The sequence below is a fragment of the Lampetra planeri genome, chromosome 30, assembly GCF_965212315.1.
Source record: "Lampetra planeri chromosome 30, kcLamPlan1.2.h2, whole genome shotgun sequence".
NCBI lineage: Eukaryota > Metazoa > Chordata > Hyperoartia > Petromyzontiformes > Petromyzontidae > Lampetra > Lampetra planeri.
This window is the reverse complement of record NC_136136.1, coordinates 12,601,412-12,623,040: the sequence shown is the minus strand read 5'-3', so window position 1 is coordinate 12,623,040 and position 21,629 is coordinate 12,601,412. Positions and strand designations below refer to the sequence as shown.

At 45.8% G+C, this 21,629-nt stretch overlaps 1 protein-coding gene across 2 annotated transcripts in view; it reads left to right on the top strand.

The window, feature by feature from the left end:
- The window catches only part of INO80 (INO80 complex ATPase subunit), a 96,510-nt gene that overhangs the window by 49,375 nt on the left and 25,506 nt on the right, over positions 1-21,629 (top strand). For both annotated transcript variants that reach the window (XM_078608825.1, XM_078608826.1), the window contains 7 exons: positions 203-367; positions 985-1,118; positions 3,163-3,230; positions 6,442-6,535; positions 7,550-7,715; positions 11,370-11,510; positions 19,331-19,547. In XM_078608825.1, the coding sequence (XP_078464951.1) occupies positions 203-367; positions 985-1,118; positions 3,163-3,230; positions 6,442-6,535; positions 7,550-7,715; positions 11,370-11,510; positions 19,331-19,547 (985 nt within the window). The remainder of the gene's footprint in view (positions 1-202; positions 368-984; positions 1,119-3,162; positions 3,231-6,441; positions 6,536-7,549; positions 7,716-11,369; positions 11,511-19,330; positions 19,548-21,629) is intronic.

The window sequence follows — 21,629 nt, the reverse complement described above, 5'->3', positions numbered from 1 at the left end:
AACCATGCACAAGAAGTGGATATTTACATGACGTCATGAATATAATCCTTGCTGCCACCCATTAATGATGCTGCGTGGTTGTGAAAAGTGCACTGCAATGCTATGTAGTGGGCACAAACAAGTCTGGCATTGGGTGACTTGGGGCTTCTGTATTGCCTACATTTTTGCAATAACATGTCCTCTGTGTGCTTTTACATTGCAGATCGAGGTGCTGGTCTACTGCCATTTGAATTCGAGGCAACGGCTCTTATACCAGGGCCTCAAAAACAAGATCTCCATTGAGGATCTGCTGCAGTCGTCCATGGGCACCCAGCTCGCCCACACCACCACAAGCAGCCTCATGAACCTAGTCATGCAGTTCCGCAAGGCATGGCTCTCACACACGCACAATCGCACGCGCACACACGTGCACGGACACACCAACGAACATGGCGTGCTCACGGCAGCCTCTTAATTGGGGGGTAGTGGGGCGGCTGTGGAGGTGGTACTTGTTCTCACCGACCGTCCCTGATTGTAACCTTGAGATAAAAAGATTTTCCTGCATATTTACAGTTTTGGATGTTTTTTTATCTGAGGCATGGGATAGAACAAGATCATTTATGGCGATATAGTGCGGAGTTTATGGTGATGAAGAGGGATTTATGGTTGCCAGCAACATTTTCCATCAGGGAAGAGTATAATATTACATTTTCTTTGTGTAGGGGTGGGGTATTACAAACCTGCATGTAATGTCCGATGGCATTTAATGGTTGAGGCGGAATAAAAATTCCTCTTAGACTTTTAAAGAGTTAGGAATGCTTTCAAAATACGACATTCGTTGAGCTTGCTATTAACATTGCGGGCTGTTATGTCGTGCCCGTTCCTGTAGGTGCATGGGTGGGAAGGTGCATGCATGCGTGGGCATACCGCGGGCGGGTGGGTGGGCATACCGTGGGCGTGGAGCCGTGGGTACATGTGTGTGTCTGCTGGCCGCTCTTTGTGCAGGTGTGCAACCACCCGGACCTTTTTGAGCGCCAGGAGACTCGCTCGCCCTTTTTCTTTCCGACGGAGGTGTACCCTGTGCCCAAGCTAGTGTACCGCGAGTGCCTCCCTGCCTCCTGCAATCTCTACAAGCGCAAGTGAGTTTGCGCTGTCTGCGCACGGCTGGTTTGCCGACAGGCTCCTGTGGCTGCTGCGGGGCGGCGTTTGGTTGGTTCTCGTGGCTGGTGCGGGGTGGTGTTTGGTTGGTTCTCTGGTTCTCGTGGCTGGTGCGGGGTGGTATTTGGTTGGTTCTCTGATTGCCGTAGCTGGTGCGGGGTGGTGTTTGGTTGGTTCTCTGGTTCTCGTGGCTGGTGCGGGGTGGTGTTTGGTTGGTTCTCTGATTGCCGTGGCTGGTGCGGGGTGGTGTTTGGTTGGTTCTCTGATTGCCGTGGCTGGTGCGGGGTGGTGTTTGGTTGGTTCTCTGGTTGCCGTGGCTGGTGCGGGGTGGTGTTTGGTTGGTTCTCTGATTGCCGTGGCTGGTGCGGGGTGGTGTTTGGTTGGTTCTCTGGTTGCTGTGGCTGGTGCGGGGTGGTGTTTGGTTGGTTCTCTGGTTGCCGTGGCTGGTGCGGGGTGGTGTTTGGTTGGTTCTCTGATTGCCGTGGCTGGTGCGGGGTGGTGTTTGGTTGGTTCTCTGGTTGCCGTGGCTGGTGCGGGGTGGTGTTTGGTTGGTTCTCTGGTTGCCGTGGCTGGTGCGGGGTGGTGTTTGGTTGGTTCTCTGGTTGCCGTGGCTGGTGCGGGGTGGTGTTTGGTTGGTTCTCTGGTTGCCGTGGCTGGTGCGGGGTGGTGTTTGGTTGGTTCTCTGGTTGCCGTGGCTGGTGCGGGGTGGTGTTTGGTTGGTTCTCTGATTGCCGTGGCTGGTGCGGGGTGGTGTTTGGTTGGTTCTCTGGTTCTCGTGGCTGGTGCGGGCGGTGTTTGGTTGGTTCTCTGGTTCTCGTGGCTGGTGCGGGGTGGTGTTTGGTTGGTTCTCTGGTTCTCGTGGCTGGTGCGGGGCGGTGTTTGGTTGGTTCTCTGGTTGCCGGGGCTGGTGCGGGGTGGTGTTTGGTTGGTTCTCTGGTTGCCGGGGCCCGGTGGCTCGGCGGTGGAGCGAGCGGCTAGCACGTCGGAAGGCTACGAGTTCAATCCCATCTAGAGGTTAACTGAGCTCAATGAGAACCACTTTGTGGGAAAGTCACCGGTGGTTGTCCTTTTGATGGACTTGGCCTGCCATTAGAATGTGGATGTGCCACCACTGGCTTAGGGCTTTCAGGAGAGACGACCGCTGTCTCGATGCTCATCTGAGCATAAATCGCTTGTGTCCTTGACCAGTTGCTCGGTTATTGCCTGATTGTTTTGTGATTTTTAGTTGTTCGTTTCATTCTATACGCTGTAATCACCTCCTGCTGATTGGCGTTGCGCTAACGACGTAAACTTGACTCCACCTGGTACGTCCGGTATATCAGAGTCGTAACCCCAGGAGTTAATTTAAAAGACCAGTCGGCCATAAAAGCTGAGATTTTACTTTCTTCTTTGTTATGAAAAAAACGTGTTATATTTCATGAATCTGTCATTCATTATGTATTATTATTCTTAAAAAAATGTCACGTAAATATGAATTGTAAATGCTGTGGGTATGCTCTCCAACACCGGTGTGCTGAACTAGTAACTAATTGGCACGTTTTGTTTCCATGGCAAACCTTACTAATTGGCGGGTGATGGTGGTTTAACGAGACATTTATATCTATGGGACATTTTTGCCAGTATCAAAAGGTGCTAAGATGTTGAAGCACCAAATAGATTTCTTTCTGCAAGGCATCAAGTCTGCATTAACCACACATACTTGTGGAAAAACATTTACCTGATCTAACCCAAAAAACTGTATTATGAGTAACTTTATCGTTATTTATCTTTAATGGTAAATGCTGTTAGTAAAGACTGGCAGAAAAAACATTTTCTGAAATCGACCCTTGAGAGTGTAGGGATGTTAGCATCCCTGGTTGGCTTGCTTTGGTCTCTTACTAACGAACGTAAAATTGGTATTGCTCGAGGATTTTGTCATCAGTTTGTCTGCTTTGGCGTGCAGGAAATAATTTCGTACACTGCTGGTGCTGTGTGTCCTTGTTGTAACACTGTGTACACCATGGCGCTTGGTGTGCTGTGCCTCAGACTGCTGCTTTCCACCCTGTCTCCGTTCGCTGCTGAGCACATCCACTCCTCGCTCTTCCACGCCAAAGGTAAGCGCCCCACCTCGCGGATCTCCCCCTCCACCAGGGGACAGCGATCGCACGGACACCTTTTGTAACTTGGAGCAATCATTTTTAGTGTTAAACACGCACGTTTTTTCTATAGGCCAGTAGCCAGTTCGATAAAACAGGGCTCTCTTGAAGTGAAGGCCCTTCTGCCAGCAGTGCCATGGGCAGGGCTACACCTTTATTTATACCTTTGTACAAGTTAATGTTCTATATATAAGTGAATACAAGCTACTATCTGTGTATTGTATAGACGTATTTCAGTGTTCTTCAGATTTTTCAAGCAGCATTTTACCTTATGATTGTTCTTCTTGGTTCTTTCGGTAAAGTCACGTAGAAGGGAAGTAATAAAATAATAAAAATAAAACATAATAAAATGAAATAATTCTCACGACGTTTCGGCTACAACGCAAGCAGCCGTCTTCAGGTGAAGAATGAGACACTACCAAGCTAGGAGCTTATATATAAACTGGGTTGGAGGTGGAAGAGCGCCTGCAGCACGCCGGCCCGTCGTCCTTACCGGTGCCACCTGCACCGTGCCGCCATATGGTGTCGCCCTCGGCTCGGAGAGCACTCGCTCCGTGGGCACGCGGGGCAGACGCAGGCGGGCCCGGGTTGTTGTGCAGCGGAGCACGCTCGCGTTGCTCGTGTTACAACCAGGATATCCGCGGCGGGCCGCCCTCCCCGTGGCTTCAAAGTGTGGCCCCCGTCTGGAAAGCGCATTCCCACTAGCAGGAGAGGCCTGGCAGGCAGGCGGGGGCTTCCTGTTATGGCAGCTCCAGATGGCGTGTATGACTTACGCGCTGGGAAAGGGAGCAGGGGCCGATGGCAGTGTTGTGTGCGAGTGCCCTCATCAGCAGGATATTTGTGTTTTAACGCGATCAACCACACACACGTTCGCGTTGAGCCCTTCCACTCTACAGTGCTGCGTTTCTTATTATTAGATTTCGCTTCTTGATAAAAGCAAAACAAACAAAAGATTATTTGTCTTCAGTTCGAACAAAGGCCGCACGTTTTCTGAATAGGTGTGTTCTTTTGCAGCGTGCACCCTTCCCGAGTGGGTGTGCCATAACTTACGCGCGCACGCCAGGGATCATAAAGCACTGTCTGGAACATTTTTGTAAAACAGATTGTGCTATGTACACGGAGGTGATATAACTGCCCATATTAATAACCTACCAGGTAGCAATGGCTGTTAAAACACCCAGTGAAAATACACCTGCATTGCCTATGGCTTTTATTGCCATAGCCCTGCCTGTATTGTGTTTTCACTATAAAACTAGATAACCAATGTAGACAGGGCCTTGCAACTGGGCCGACAGCAATCCGTGTGCACAATTGTTGTGGAAAAATAATGCATACGCTTTGGCAGGGATGTACAGGCATAGCTCAAACACAATTAATCGTTAACATGGCCTGAGAAGAGAAGCATCTATCTACTAGGCTGGCCTTGCAAGCTATTTCCTAAAACCTCAACTTGATTTAAACAATCTAGATTTGAAGTTTTTGTGACTGCAGGGATCCATACTCTTTGGTTATTTCGGTAAAGTCATGTAGGTATAAAATGTATTTTATTTTTAAATTTCTTTTATTTTAATCCTACGTGACTTTACCGAAAGAACCAAAGAGAATTGATTCAAACATATATGCCGATGTTATATCAACGAATGAGTATGTAAAGCCAACGTTGTTGGTAGCTACAAGCTTAGCATATGTAATAATCGCTTAAATCAGTTATGCCTGTGTTGCAGTTTGGCATAAGAGGCATGTACCGAAATGTTAAGAGGACAGCTACTTATATATATGGGTGTTAGCAGGGGACATGGCTGTGTGACAGCAACTGGAAATCAGTGTGCTGATAGTCGCTGTGTTAAAACAGAAGATGCATTGGCCTCGTTGCTTTACAGCACGAACCATTTAAAAGATGCTCACTCAAAGCATCTCGTGTAAGAAATACTGTGTGGTCTTCAGACTTGATTTTCATGTTTTTCCACCAAAACCCACCCTCTCGACTCTGTTATTATTTGGCCAATATTGAAGTCTTAGCACAGCATGGATTGGCATGAGCTTGTCAATATTTTATTTTTTCGCAAATTGTATTCCCATTGTGCAATCGGCATAATGTAATGAACAAATAATTCTCCATTTGGCATTCTTGCTGAGCTGTGCATCACCTTTTATAAGAGAATGGCCTGCAGAAGGAGATATTGTAGAACTACTTATGAGATCCGTTCAAATGACTTGTTATCAATATTACGATTGCTGCACTTTCACACATGCCGAGCTGTAGACTTTCTTATCGCATGTAAAACAAAACAACAGCTGGAATATTTGCCAGATTAAGTGCACACACAATCAAACTTAAATCTGTTGTTTTGTAACGTCAGTTTGTGGCCAAACTAAGACCATCGGCACACAATGCACCATTGCTGAGAATCCAGTGTAATGATGGGTGGATACCTCTACTTGAATCGTCGATCTCGGTAGCGCCTTTTCATTTCTCCGACTCATGGACGACCCAGTCACCTCTTTGTTTACTGCATCAGTGGTTCTCTTCTCTCCGTTATTCCATGTCATTTGTAAAAGTAGGCCATTGTGTGCTGGCATTTGGGTTACATTTTTTTCCAAATTCAAAGATTACATGCAAACTACTCAATTGCTGTTATACATATCATTATCACTCCCCCCCCCCCCTCCCACTGGCAGACTGATACCCCTGATCGCTTTTGAAATTAAACTCATCCTGGTCTCTTTGGAGTTAGGGTTAGGTTGAACAAAAAAAACTTGTGACGCAGGATGCATTTACGATGATCCAAAAATAGGCTGCACATTGTGCCGAGTGGAGAGACATACATGTTCACATACAGTGTGCACCCCAATGTTCATGCTGCACATTATCACCATGCGTACATCCGACTGAGGAGTTCTGTTATTCTTTTCTTGGACCGTGCTGGCCGGTGGCAGGGAGTTGTGCGGGAAATGTACAATCACCCATTAATGGAGTGAGACAAAACTCCCAATATAGGAATAGAGAGCTTGGGAAATTGTTGGCTCCTGTTCTGGCTGCCTGTTTACGGTTTTTCCACGCAGGCCTCCCTGCAAAATATGTGCATGTTACAAATTTTACAGTGTATTTGAGATGCAATTTGCACGAATCGCATTGTATAATAAAATATATCATCACCTCTGTGTGCAGGCGGCAGCAACAACAGTTCCTTCTCCTTCTTGCGCTTTGTGGACACCTCTCCGGCCGAGCTGTCTAACCTCATGCTGCAGGGGCTGCTGGTCAGGTAAAGCCTCCTCTACCCATTGCCACGGGCACTTACTACAGATTAGTTGGGGCAGGCCGAGTGCCAGGCGTAGCTCATCTTTATCATATATTGTTTGTAGTACAAAGCTTCTCGGACCAAGGCCTCTCGGACCAATTATGAGACTGGAGCTTTGAAATGACCAAAACATTATTATCAAAACATATCGAGGTTTAGCCCAGAAATGTAAAAAAATACACTTGGATTTGATTCTTAACCAGTAAAATTAAATTTTCACGTTTTTTATAGTAGCAGTTGTGTTAAGCTTTCTGTCAATTAAAACAAATTTCAAGCGTTTGACTTGTTATCAGTATCATTTTCTTTGTTTCACTTCCTCCCTTTATTTTCTTGTGGAATCCCATAGATCAAACACTGTTAGAAAGATATCAATGTTAATCCAGGCGGTGACAGTGCGCATTCGCCGCTTGTTGCAATGGTTCGAAGTTCGAATCCAGCGGCCACCCTGGCTGCTACTTCAGGTGTATTAATCATAGAGTACACGTTGCCTGCTTCATGGTTGACGTTCAAGGTTCTTTGACATCTTTAGCATGAGACTGGCATTGTGTGCTTGCGTCGTGGTCCACATTTGCCAAATCAGAAAATGAACCCACACGTTAAGCAATTGTGATTATGCATGGCAAGTACCGCCCCCCCTACTCACAGACCACAGGGCTCGGGCAGTTGTTTGTCTCCGGTTCTGGCTCTGCCTTGCCTGCGGTTTCCCGTGCCTCCATTTGTAAACTGCGCATGTTGCACATTGTGCACAGTGCTTTGAGGTTGCAATTTGCATGAATGAGGCCGCAGCATAAAATAACGAATTTGCATTCCATGAATTCGGCACAAGTATCCTCCTGGTCCTACTAAAATGCCATCTCAACACTGACATTTTGTCGGCCAATTCAGGCTCCATGCTGTTTGCTGCTTCGCCTTGCAGCAAGTGAACCGTAGTGATGTGTGTGTGTGTTTCCCGGTGCGCTCCTGCCTGCCTACCTGTAGGTGGTTGGCCGTGTTCCTTGCCATGAAGGCCTCGTACCGGCTGCAGTACGAGCAGGCTTGGCCAGAGGAGGTGGCTCGCGTGCCGTACCTGCATTCGCGTGCGCTGCTGCTCTCTCCCCAGAGAGTTACCTCGATGCCCGGTGTAAAAAGCAGCCCCGTGTTACAGGTAAGAGTCTGGTTTGTCAATGGGTGGCAGTGCCCACTAAAACAATGCCCAGGGGGTGATGGCTGCAATTGCAGTAGCCGTGACGGCCTCTTGAACTTGTGTTGATATCGATAGTTTATTCTTTTCCATATTTGCCTGCTCATAACCATTTATTTACGTAATGCACTTATTCATATCTTCGTGTAGTGATATGAGCCAAATTGCAGCAGGTATTCCATGGGAGATCATGTTTTGTGTGAGTAATTACATTTATAATCGAATACAGTACAATACCACAACAGTAACCGGCGCTTTGCGCTCCCAAGTAGCACAGACACTCCTAACCTGCACGCCTCCACTTTGCCCAGGGAATGTCATGATGGTGGTAATTTGGAGGCGGCACAGTCCCTGTTTTTTTCCAAGAGATGAAGCAATTGTTAAAAGCGGCAGCAGCCGATTTAATGTTGTCCATCGAATAGCGGCATCGCTCTGCACCGGAAGCCATGCAATGAACTTTATTGCAATGGCCCCAGATACAAGCCCCTTCACAGCTCCCACAGCCGCACGCACGGGTGGCCCGACCATTGGGAGGCGCGTTCCAGAAAGCTTGTGAGCTGACACCCGCGTGGCGGCCGACTCTCCGTACTGATTAACGGCCGGCCCAACTGCGCCTCCCCACCCCCTGAGTGCTCCCTGGGGGCCCCCCACCTCTGATAGATAGAGGAAGCCTTTTGAGGAGGCTCTGGCTCTGGACAGGGCCACCACAGGTTGCTTGATGCAATCACAGTGGGCGTCGTATTCGGAATAATGCCTACATATCAATGAGCTTCCTAAGTGCACACTTGAGGTCCGTGTGTGGATCTGTAGTCACAGGCACTGGTAGTTTTATGGGAATGATTTCAAGAAACTGGCACTGACGTCATTAACTTGTGCACATATTATTTTTGTTCTTCTGTCGTTATTGTTGTCTTTGATAAACGTGGCATTAGCCATCGAAGGCTAATGCCACGTTACAGTGAACCGCACTGCTCAGATTCTGTGTTTGAATCTGGGCCGCCACTTGTGATTAACCAGGCTTTCGAACCTCAAATCAACAACAGTCTTGTCTTTTCACATAAAAGTTTTATTTTTTTGTTCATCAACCGATTAATGTTACCCAGCAGCTTTTGAATAAGCAAGTAAACTAGTCCAGAATTCCAAGCTTGCACATTGGTATAGTTGCTTAAATAAATATGGCCGAATAACAGTCCTAAAGGCACTTGGGCTGATTAAATATAATTGTAATTTTACATCGATACAGATGCATATTTTCATACCCATAATTCTCTAGTGCTTAATGAGTTGTTTCCAGTGTCAGCCCAGTTACTGATTTATTCCTGCTCGGAGATTTACAAATGATGTAGGTTTGACATGCTGTGAGCACTCTTTTTCAGGGCATGTAAAAAGTATGACCAGAGTGAGTCCCATTGAAGTGACTTCAGGAGGAGGGGTGGGACAAAAGAACGTAATCAACCAGGCTATGCGTTAATTGTGTGTTGACTGACTCTCTGTGTTGCATTGCATTACATTTCCAAATTTTACTAAGTTTGTTTGATTAAGTGTGTTCTCTGTCTCTGTGTGTCCTCGTGTTGTTGCTCTATTATTTCCTGCAGTCACGAAAGCTCCAAATCTCTCGTTGACATGCTAATTTTTCTACCCCCCCTCTCTCTGCCCCCTCTCTATTTATTTAAGGCCTCGACACAGAGGCGTTGTTTCTCTGTGTGCCTATGTGTGTGTCTCTCTCTGTATGTCTCTGTGTGTGTCTCTCTTTGTGTGTCTCTGTGTTATCTCTCTCTGCTTATGTGTCTGTCTGTGTCTCCGTGTCTGTGTTTTGTCTCTCTCTCAAATTTAGCAATCTTTGGAAGAACGTAATCAATCAGGTAGGGTGTTGACTGTTATGTTAGCCGACTCTCTGTGTTGTATTGCATTATATTTCTAAGTTTACTAGGTTTCTTTTCTCTTTCATTTGTACCCAATGATGATTGCTTGTGTTGCAATTGAAACGTCGGATGCTATTATTTAATAATTATTTTCTTTCTACGTGACTTTACCGAAAGAACCAAAGAGTAATTCCTGCAGTCACGAAAGCTCCAAATCAAGTCCGATTATAATTTAGTACTGGCCTGTACTATTGGTAAAGTGTTTTTCAAAGGTTATGGAGCGTTGAAAGTTGTATTTAATTTTAATGGAGAAAAAAATGTAAGTTATTTCGTTTATAATACAGTATATATTTTGACAGATTGTAGTTGTAAACATTTTCAGCTTTAAAAAAAACCTATTGTCACTAATTGTGTTTGCACTTTGGTGTGATCGTTTACTTTAATTACGTAGCGCATTATTGTTTAATTTAACTCTACTTTGTTATATAAGGGCCAAATGATTTGACAGCTGGGCCCTTTGTCTACAATAGGATCAGATGCCTATTTGGCGTGAATAGTGGAGCAGCTTGTGCATGGATGCAATCAGATTGAGCAAAACCAAAGCAAAGTCTCTGCAGAATTAGTGGGGCAAGCTCTGTTGTGTCCTTAGCTTGTCGGCTGTGGGCGGCTGCCCTCCGGCTGGCCAGTTGGTCCACAGCTTGAATTCACTCGGCCAGTTTGCACGCTCTGTACATGGAGAGACGCAGCTTGAGGAACAGTGCCACGGTCTCCGTGCTAACGATTTTTTATTTCTTGAAAGTAAAAATACAAATAAGGGCCAGGTGACAAGATTGCATTCAGTTGCAGATTTATTTCGTATGTTGCGTTTGGAAGTAGCAGCACGTTTACTGCAATTGAATGCAAAAGGGACATTGAATGAAAAGGAATATTTGAATCTCATCCTATTTATGGAAGTGCATTTCCAGTGATCGATCAACACAGCATAATTGGTGATTTTCTTGTTATCATGAGTTGCAGGGTGCCTTCTTACCTACCATCTTGTCTTTAATAGCATCTCAACTGGATAGTGTTCACTCTGCCCATTTTGAGTGTGGTGTAGGTTGATAGCTGGTTGTTGGAGACATCTAAAATCGGGTTAAGTTTTTTTTGCTGCTGTTAGGTAAAGAAAGCTAGCAAGCTAGGTGGCTAAAAGTATAAACTATAAAAACTATAACTTTTTTATTTTACCAGGTAAGGCCCACTGAGCTATATAGCTCTTTTACAGAAGCGACCTGCCCAGTAATGATAGCCCAACGAAGTGGCTTATCAAGTGGACATTTATAGCAGCCAAATACTCTAAACGCATGTTTCTAAATGTGGAATGAAAAAACGGAGAATCCGGAGAAAAATCCACGGGACCACAGGGAGAGCATGCAAACTCCAAATATACAGGCGTCATGGTCTGGATCGAACCCACGACCTCCCGTATACCAGGCGAGATATCTAACATCTCGCCACATTGAGGCCATATCCAATCATCTTTGCTGCCTCCGCTGTTGAACGAATGGCCACTGCAATACACAGCACAGGCCCGTGCCTGGCGCCGGTTGTCCGGGCCTACTTAACGGTTGCTTGCAGGACCACCCCGGGCCTCATTGCTCATCGGAGCAAGAGCACGGCTCGGCTCGGAAAGCGTCGCTCGGGGAGAGGAGGCGAGAGAGCTCGAGAAGCACTTGGATGGGGGGGTGACTTGTCGTCCTCTGCCTGTGCCATACAGGAGCTGGTGTTCACCGCTCACGCGAGCCACGTGCTGAGCCACGTGCGCCAGGCCGTGCGCTCGCGCCGAACGGCCTCCACCGTGCTGCGCGAATGCCAGCGCTCGGACGTGCCCTCCTTCCTGCTCGGTTACCTCCCCAAGGTGAGACTCGACACTTCCACCCTTGCCTCGAGGTGGCCTGCCACGGGGAGGCCTCAAGGTCGATTCGTGTACCTCCGATTGGCACGATCGGCTACATACAGTGCGAAAGAAGTTCAACGTACATACATACATGCATTGGCAGCCGCGTTCGAATAGGTTGAGCAGCATTCGTAGAAACGTGCGATTTTCCTAAGATTAATTATGCTGTTTGCTGCAGGATTTAATACAGGATATGACTTTGTTGCTCCATTCCTAATTTATTTCTCAATCCTAAGGCATTGTGCATGATAATTAATTTTGTTAATAATTTACACTCGTTTGTTTATCCACTGCTGGTTGACAGCCTTCCCTTGCCATTTTGCTCGTCGGTATTTTTGACCATATTTTACGTGTTGACTAAATGGGAGGGCCCAGGTCCGTTTCAGACATCGCCACTGATACCAGCCATGGCCGGGAGTGAAACTCCGGTCACCTGGCTCGTATCACTGTGTGTTTGCTGTTGAATCTTTGCTCTGCCCAGGTGCGTATTAGTTGGTCCAAAGTATAATTCTTTTTACAAAATTCAATGTAGTCATTAATGTATACTCAATACTCATCTCTCCTTTTCATTGCGTTGTTTATTGTGTCATTGCCTGCCTCATCCTCAAAATTGTGTCCACTACGTGCATCCAAGTCATGCTGTGTGTACACTTAATGTGCACATCACGCATATTAAAATTCCCCTGCTTCGGTTTAGGCAAAGGGTGAGTGACTCGTGGCTTTGCCAACGCCTGCTGTGCCTACATTGTTATTGCCAATGATTTGTTATTACATTTGCATACAATGGCCTACTTTACGTATTGAGGTCATTAATAACCATTTTCCAGCAGATGGCGTGCTCCCACAACATTATCGACTGTAAGATGGAATTAAACGATTGAACCCAGCACGATTGCTCTGTCTACACACACACAATGGGGCTAGTCCACTCTTTCTGCTCTTTGTATCTTCCCTAGCACTGCTCCACTTATGGCCCACTGAGCTTTAATAGCTCAGTGGGCCTTAGTTGGTTAAAAATATATAATTGTTAGTCGTCTCTTTCCCAAGTTCTAATGCTCAATTTTAAGAGATGTGTTAAACTCTTATCTATTACAACTTTGAGAGTGCTGTTTGTTGCTCGCCTGTGATCGGAAACGTTTTAAACGATGCAGTCTGCATTACTGGCTCTAGCATATGCATTTATGAACCTACGTTACACAGAGGAGTGTGTTACATGTCGCGTGGGTGTCAGTGTTGTGGCTAAATTTTTTTGCTTTCGCGCAGCCTGTAACAGAGATAAGCAACTGATTTTTGGAACGGCAAAAACGTTATGAATCAATGTCTGGGTTCTGTCGCCATCCGACAGCGCTGGTGGCTGCGAACTGATGAATTGCTTTTGTGATGTCGCTAAATGGTCTCCGTGGGCCACCAGCAGGGTGACCGCACGCTCCCATCATTTGCTCCTCTCCGAAGTCGCAGGTGGGACCTCTCTTTTGTCCTCCACTCATGTAGAAGAAGGGGGCGCACCGACCGTGCGACAGGTGTCCGAATGCGACGATTCGCCGTGGTCCAGAGTTTACGTGGTAGCGAGAAGCCAGGATGGGATTCAGTTGGGTCGCTGTTGGGGTCCATGTTGGATATGTGCTACATTGCCAGAGGTGCATGTTTTGTTCTTGGATGTGCACAGCAGTGCAGAATTGTATCTGAAGCAGTCCTGGGCATCAACTATATCAACACACACCTTGGTCAAGTACTCGCCATGTGACCCATAGTGTGCCATGGCAGTGTTAATAGGAGCTTTCTGATATTATTTGTTGATCAAATAAAATTATAAATTTAAATGCTTCGGCATTTTCTCTGCCCTGTAAAAGATGCCTTTGTCTGCGTCTGTAAATACACATTTGCCCAATTAATTTTTATTGGCTGCTCTGAAGTCTGCCGTTCTCCAAGTATCTGCCAAGTTTTAAACACGTTTTAAAGGAGATGCATGACTCTCCAAGTGTGTGGTAATGCTAATCTTGGTAAATAAGACCGGCACTGTGCCTTGATTAGGGACAGGTTGTCACACCTGCCTTGTGTGTCATCTTGGCCGTGTGCTAAGTTTGCGTGAGTGTGTGTGTGGCTGTGTCTGTTTGCGTGTCATTATCAATGCAGTCCTACAGCAAATGTTATGAGCAGCACCTGGTCTGTTAATGGATCATGATTGCATAGGTCAATTTTAAATGTTTATGTAATTAAAAGTTCAAAAGGTCGACAAAATGTATTAATTGTACGTGGCTCACTGTTATCATACCACATAGCCGTTGTAATCAATCGTAATGTGCTAATGTCACAATAGTGCGGGTGCACGCCGGCGATTCTATCACATTATGATTTGCGGGAGCGGGAAGCTCGCCAGATAACGCGGGCTTACATTGTCGGCTGTTTAGACTTCACCTTCATCAATCAGATGCACTCAAAAATAAACACACACACGCCTATTAATATTATGAAGAGCCTGTTTTGAGGCCACTTCTTCCAGGAAAGATGACTGGTGATATCAACGTAGATAGCTAATCTTTATAATTTTTTTGAGTGTTTCGTGAACACCATTGCACAAAGCAGCTGGCAGGTTAAAAGAGCCGAAGCTCGCTCGCCGTTGGGCTAAACGCTCACTGAACGCTCTCAGCACTGCATTTAAACTTAACGTGGTGCAGCTTCCAAGAGCGTCATTGTTTATTGTTTGAGTTGTCTGTGTTCTCATCCTGTTTACCTTCTCAAAACCCATTCAGAGTAGCCTTCATTAAATTATGTTTCTCTCATGGCTTGCTTCGGCTTGAGCAAGACAAAAATGTATACACATCATAATCAATGTTGGGTTTTGGTTTCTGCTACAGAGCCAAAGATACAGATGAGCTACAGTTGGTGATATTGTTTTTTACAATGTAAATGTAATGAGATTGACTGGTAAGCTAGCCCAGGGTTCCACGACGGATTGCTGTTGCAGTTGCCTGCCCAGGTGTCTTTTGGAATTACTTGTGTTAAGACCACAGTCTCCCTCCCAGGTTTGTTTTCGATGCTTGGCGGGGGGGCGGGGGCATGACCGGGCAGGGGCATGACCTCACGGTGTCGGCAGGTGTCACGGCCGTGACGTTAGCAGGCAGCGTTGTCGTCGCAGCCGCTCCTGGCAGGTGTCCGCACACCTCTGCCCGTTCGCTCGCTCGCGCGTGGCTCATACCGTCTGGCAGGTGCTTGGCTCCTGCACCTGTCGCGGACGCTTATTTTCTTAACCGCCACCCGTAGTAATGGCACCTCTCTAATTCTAGCGGGGGCAACCGAGTGAGAGAAGCGGTAATTTTGTTTGGGGTACCAAGGTACACGGACGGGTCACTTTGTGGCAGGGTCGGGTTTCGCAAGAGCGGCTGTGAAAAGGGGAGTGGAGTGCGCTCGGTTTCAGGATTGTTTATGCCTCGCCGGTGGTGTTTATGGAGTGGCCACGCGGAGCCACCCGTAGGCTCTGCGCAACCCACCGCTGCGCCAACCACAGTTTAGAGATTCCGTCTCGGCGATGGCCTGACCTGGCCTTCCCCTCGCATCTGCCGTGTGCTGCATTTACTGGAGGTTACACAGTGGGGGGTATGGGTTCAGTTTGGTTATCAATTTCCTTTAAGCAAATACACAAAAAATATTTTAAAGAAGGAGCCATTTTTCACTGGAAATGTAACTTTAGAAAAGCACATCTCAAACCTTAATGCTTGCAAATTAAAAGTGACTTGAAACACCACTCATTCATGGGATGGATAGGCTTGAGCAGGCAGCAATGTATACATCAAAATAGATGTCAGGTCTTTGTGTGATGATTGATTTATTTTTAAATATTCCTGTTGCCCTTAGCAAATTAAGTGTAGCCATAGATTACATCATGGGTGGTCAGTGAAATAATAGCAGTTTAGATTTAAATGGCGAAGTAAATTTTCTGCTCACACCAGCTTCTTGTCCAACTCGTCCAGTGTGCTGCATTGTGCCCCTCACACAACACAAGGTCCCCTGGTTTCCCTGTCCAGACCGTATAAGACGCGTGATTAAAGCTCGCGACGCAATTTTCTGAATTTCTCGCAAAGTCCCCTGATGATGGAGTTTTATGATATCCAGTCCATTTTTTATCGTTGACTAGCTTTACTACCCGGCTTCACCCGAGACTTGGATTCTCGTCTTGGATTAATACACGGCCTACGCGGAGGGTGGGGGGGGGGGGTGCGTGACGTCAGCAGGCACACTGCGTAACGCTGCCACATGCGGGTGACATCACAGATCTTCCCCGTCTCGGTGGATGAGAGAGAAATGGCTGATAGGAGCGTTCTAATTCATGGCAGGAAGGAGAGGGGAAATGTGCTAAATGGAACGACCAAAATTTCAAAATAAGAGTTGGCTCCTGAAAAGTAACTCGCAGCACTTTGGCACTTCAACAATGTCTGCCTGCATACCGTGTGGTATTTGCAATGCAGACTAATTTGGGTCTGGCAATAAAGGACTTCACCGTTGGCCTAACAATCATAAACATATTGGGTCACAGCTGCCACAGAAAACTGGCAGGTGTGTAGTTGCAGAGCACTTCACAATCAGTGGTTGTAAATGCAGTTGTAGGTTTTAGAGATTACACTTTCAAGACCACACTCATCTATATAAAAGGGAAATTTGTGAATGTGTGTCTGTTCGAAATGTTTAGCATACTTCCCAACATGCAACAAACTTGAAATTTGGCATGTGGGTAGCAATACATGTATTTATACGAGCCCTTTGTCAACCCACTGCTGGATGGACTCTCTACATTCTCAGTATTGTGGGAATGTTTGACCATGCTTCACTAGACTGGTCAGGGCGGTGAAGGGCGGGACCAAGACCTGTTGCCGGGAGTCGAACTCTGGTCGCTGGGTTCACAGCACAGTGCTTTAATCATCGGGTCATAAAATCATAACTTGAGTAATTCTGCTCTCAATTACAAGTTGATTTGTTTCGTGTGCAATGCATGTGATCTTCATGCACAAATTGTGTATTTATGTTCAGAGTAAAATTGTCTTTCTGCATATGTGAATGATGGGGCTGTACTCATTTTCCAGTGGTAGAAATTCCATATTTCCATTGGGGTCCGGTATAACTTTTGACTTCCCTTATATTGGTATTTAATTTATCCACCCCAGGTGTCATGATGGGCAGAGAATAATTGTGACAGTGATTTGATTTAACAAGCACCACCCAGCTAACTGCATCGCCATTCTCTGAGTATTTGCGTGGGAAGGTTGGCGATCGAGGCAGCCCATTGTACGTTACCGGGTGAGGTGTGGTTCCATTGAGAAGCCTAATATTCATCACAGGAGAGATCTGGGATTCCCAACAGGGAAGGTCCATTATCATTCACCGCGGCATGGTTTTTGCGTGAATATTTGGATACCTCTTCTTGGTTCTTTCGGTAAAGTCACGTAGAAGGGAAATGTTTCATTCTACGTGACTTTACCGAAAGAACAAAGAAGATGAATCCCTGCAGTCACGAAAGCTTTAAATCGAAATTTATTTGGATACCGCCCTGCAACATTTGTCAGCTGCAGCATTGAGATACCCAGCCAAGCTGATCTGTCCCCCACGGCTGGCAGCGTTGTGTACGATCGTGCATCTGTGGGGGCTCTGGATCATTAGCTTGCTTAATTTTTGCAGGGTCATATTTACAAAGCTTATACTAAATATTTCCCTTAATCCATACATAACACTGTGTAACATGTATTTATTTATTTATTGTTCCTGGGTAGTCAGTGTTATTTCCGAATTGCTTATGCCTCAAAAGTACAGAAAATGGCTATTATTCCCCACAAACTTTGTTTTCGGTACCAGGACAGTGATATTTTTTAATTTACCTATTTTTCAAAACATTCCAGATATATTCAGTGCTGAGTAAACTTGGAGTAACTTCTAGACCATTTTAGAACTTTCCAGTAATATAAATAGTGATGTAATGAGAGAGTGCCATCCAGTGGGTGCCAAAGGGTAACTGGATACAGGCACTATTATGTAACCGGCATCCAATCCTAAGAGGGAATAACATCTGGGCCAAAGGTGACAGGCGGAATCGGGAAGGATGCTTCGGGAACCATCGGGAAGGTTCCTCGAGGGGGCGTGGCTAGTACCTTCAAGACTTTTTTTCTAAGCTTCATCGGACCACAGATAAAGAAGATCCTGGAGTGCAATGAATTCCCCAAGAAGCTCACTCGTAAGGAGAAAGCGACTTGGAACAGCTTTGTCGCAGTGGTTCGTAGCTTCCTGGGCAATCACAAGGTCGGAAATTATGTGGAGCTGGTTGAGACTGGTGAAAAACTACGGCACAATGGGCTGTTAGATGTCCCTCAAAGCCCTTTTCCTTGCTGCTCATCTTGATTAATTCAAGGAGAACATGGAAGCGTACTCGGAGGAACAAGGCAAGCGCTTCCACCAGGATATGCTCGACTTTGAACGCCGCTACCAAGGACAGTATAACGAGATCGTGATGGGAGACTACATTTGGGGGCTGATTCGTGAAAGTGATTTACAGTATAATCGTAAATCTCGAAAAACTACTCCCTTCTAAATCTTTTGTAGTAATTTTTGTATTACTTTAGTATAAATACACGTTCATTTTGATTCATATTTTTTTTCTGACTTAAATGAAAATAGGTAGATTTCAAAATATCACTGTCCTGGTCACAAAAGCTAAGTTTGTGGGGAATAATAGCCATTTTCTATACTTTTTTGGCATAAGCAATTAGGAAATAACACTTACTACCCAGGAACAAAATTGTGTTACATAGTGTAATTAGATTAAATAAAAAATAAACATTATATTGGAGGCTGAAGGCCTCTGGAGGAAGACTTAGCAATCAGTGTGCATCACCGAGCCGGTTTGCCATGGAAACCTTGGGATGTGAAATCCTGGACCGTGCTGGTTGCTTTAACAATGCAGCCACCTACATTCGGGGCACCACGGTGGCGAGATGTTAACTACCTCGCCTGGTATACAGGAGGTCGTGGGTTCGATCTCGACCCCTGGCGCCTGTTGTATATTTGGAGTTTGCATGTTCTCCCCATGGTTGTGGAGAACATGCAAGCATTTAGAAACATGCGTTTGAGTATTTGGCTGCTATAAATTCCCACATGATAAGCCACTTCATTGAGCTATAATTTGTGGCCAGGTCGCTTCTGAAAAAGAGCTATATAAATCAGTGGGCCTTACCTGGTAAAAGCATTTATTTATTTATTATTATTTGGTCTTCGGGATATCGTTGCCGTATTCTGCTGTACAGGTGAATTGCAAGAAATGTTGAGAGCCAATAAATAACCCCCTGCCTGGCAAGTTGCAAAGGGGCTCTGAGCTTCCATCCACAATGCCAAATGATGGATGTGGTCATATGATTAACAAAAACCTCCTTTATAGTTCATGTTTTTTGTAAATACTTTCCTTTCACTTTCATTTTTACGTTCTTTGACACTTTTGCTCAGGCCTAAGAACTGTTAGGACGTCACTCACTGCTGATATTAGCCATGGTCGCAAATCGAATTCAAGTCGCCAGGTTCATAGCGTCATGTTCAAACTACTGCTCCACCCCTCTGGGGAAAGTTGAGTCTTAAAAGGTTAATCTTGCTTGCATCCTGTTATAATGTAACTTTTGTCAGTGCCGCATAAAAGCTGACCATATAGCGCATATCTCTGCGCGCACAGCGCTGTTTGAATGTCACCGGTTGGTTGGCTCCATCTTCTTATGTGTGATCCTTGACACCTGCACCATCCCTCGCCTTGGCAGGTGGTGTCTGGGTTCCGGCAGTGGCACTGCGTGGACCGGAGCGCGGAGTTCGAGCGTCTGGAGGCTGGCGGGGCGGTGGAACAGCAGGCGTTGCTCTTCGGGAGTCCTGTCCGGGCGGTTCAGGCGCGGAGGCCTCACGACTCTTTCTTTCCGTCGCCACTGGCCGGCCTGCACGCCATCGCGCCACTCCACGGCTGGTCCTTCATCCGCATTCCCGGTAGGTGGTCATGCCGCCCCGTTTGCTACAGAGCTGTGGCAGCAACCTTTGAAGGCCTTTGGTTGTTTTTCGACTTTAACTAAACAAAAATTTAACTATTTTTATTTTACCAGGTAAGGCCCACTGAACTCTCTATCTCTTTTTCAGAAGCGACCCGGCCACAAATCATAGCTGAATGAAGTGACTTGTCACGTGGAAATTTATTGCAGCCAAATCCTTTTAACACATTTTGACTCTAAATGTGGAGGGAAAAACTGGAGAACCCAGAGAAAATTCCACGCGACTACAGGCAGCACATGCTAACTCCAAATATACCGCAAGCGTCAGAGTTGGGATCGAACCCACGACATCCTGTATACCAGGCAAGGGGGATAACATCTTTCCACCGGGACTTGGGCAGTGTGTATCAATTTTTGTATTTTAACTTACATATGGCTTGGTGGCTCACCTAATTTTGCTGTGCATGTATTAGAGCGCTGAATCCTGCGTTCTGAGTTTGTGTATTGGAATAGTATGCACCCACCCAAAATAATTGCTGCTTTTTACATGCAGTCGAGTTTGATGGGCCAATGACTGACATGCCCGAAGCTATTTAAAATTCGCAGACAGTTGGAGGACTGTGACAGTTCACAATAAACAACACAGCACTGATTTTATAAATAGCAATTAAATAATTATTCGTCAGCAGGTTAAGGTTTTTGCATTTTAAACTGGCATTCCATAGTTCTGAGACTGGTTGCGGTACTGCCATTACCCAGTTGCTTGGCAATATTCTTATTTTGCCTGTAAAAAATACCCTAATCACTGGTTAGTGATATTAATTGGCTGTGTCTGCTGCTATTATGTAAACTTTAATGTGGGACAAATTTGTATTATCAGGAACTCCTTGGGAAACTTTGGAATAAGATATCTTGAGAACTGACTAAATGCACGTTATTGTGTATTGTTATTTAAACACCGATGCATTTCAAACCAGTTGTCCGAGACTGCTGCTTTTATGACGCTCGAGAGAAGTCAATGGTGTCCGAGTCCCGTTGTGGCACTTGGTGGTGCATTTCGTTTTGTTTGTATATATATGTGTGGTGCTCGCTAACAGCACTTGCCCATACAGTCTATTAAGGCTATATGGGGATCTTTGTCTTTGTATATATGTGTTTGTTGAACTTCTTTTGCACCGTACGTAGGCAACCGTGCTAATCGGAGGTGCGTTTACGAGTAAGCTCGTGGAAGTGCAGAGACGTTCACGTCGTTCACCTTAACTGTTTGTGGGCAACCTGTCTGCATTGCTCAACGTCACTTTTCTGCTAACCGACACACCTGATTTGAGGTAAACATTTGAAGCCTACGTGTTAATCTGAATTTTAATAAAAAAATAACGAAAGTGAACAATCTGAAAGTGAAATGGTTAGCGGCGATGATGAAGTGTGCTTCTTGCCAGCGAGGGCGTTCGTTCTCTGAAGTGCCGCCCCGCGTAGCTCGGTCAGGACACGGGAAGCAGCTGCGCCACTATGCAGGAGCCCGACACCTCCGAGTTGATCATCAACGCCAACATTGTCCCCTCTTCCCGTGCTACGTATATTTTTTTAATTGTATTTCCTCCAGATTTCCCACGAAGAGCGGAATTGACAGTGGTCTTTTACCTATATATGAATTGAGCACTTGTCCATCTGGCTGGGTGGGGGTGGAGCAGTGTTTAGCGCCGTGCGCTATGAACCTGGCGACCCGAGTTCGATTCCCAGCCCTGGCTTAACACTGGTGGCAAGTGATATGTGAACCAACCCGAACTGACCTCACCTTGGGGAAGTATGGTTAAACACCCCCATGACCGAAAGGTTGTAGGGAGGCCTTCATCCAGCAGTGTATTTATATAGTGCTGCACACACACGCATAAGATTGCCATTTTTGTAGTTGCAGTTTGTGTCAGTGAAAATAAAAGCAAAATTCTGTGACTGGAAGTAAAACGTTTTGAAAATTAGGCAGCAGATAATGCGCAGTGTGATGCTTTGGGAGATGCCGAAGTGTGATGTTTTAACAATGAATCATGTTTAAAGGCAATTTGTTCTATACAATTTTGAACGTTTT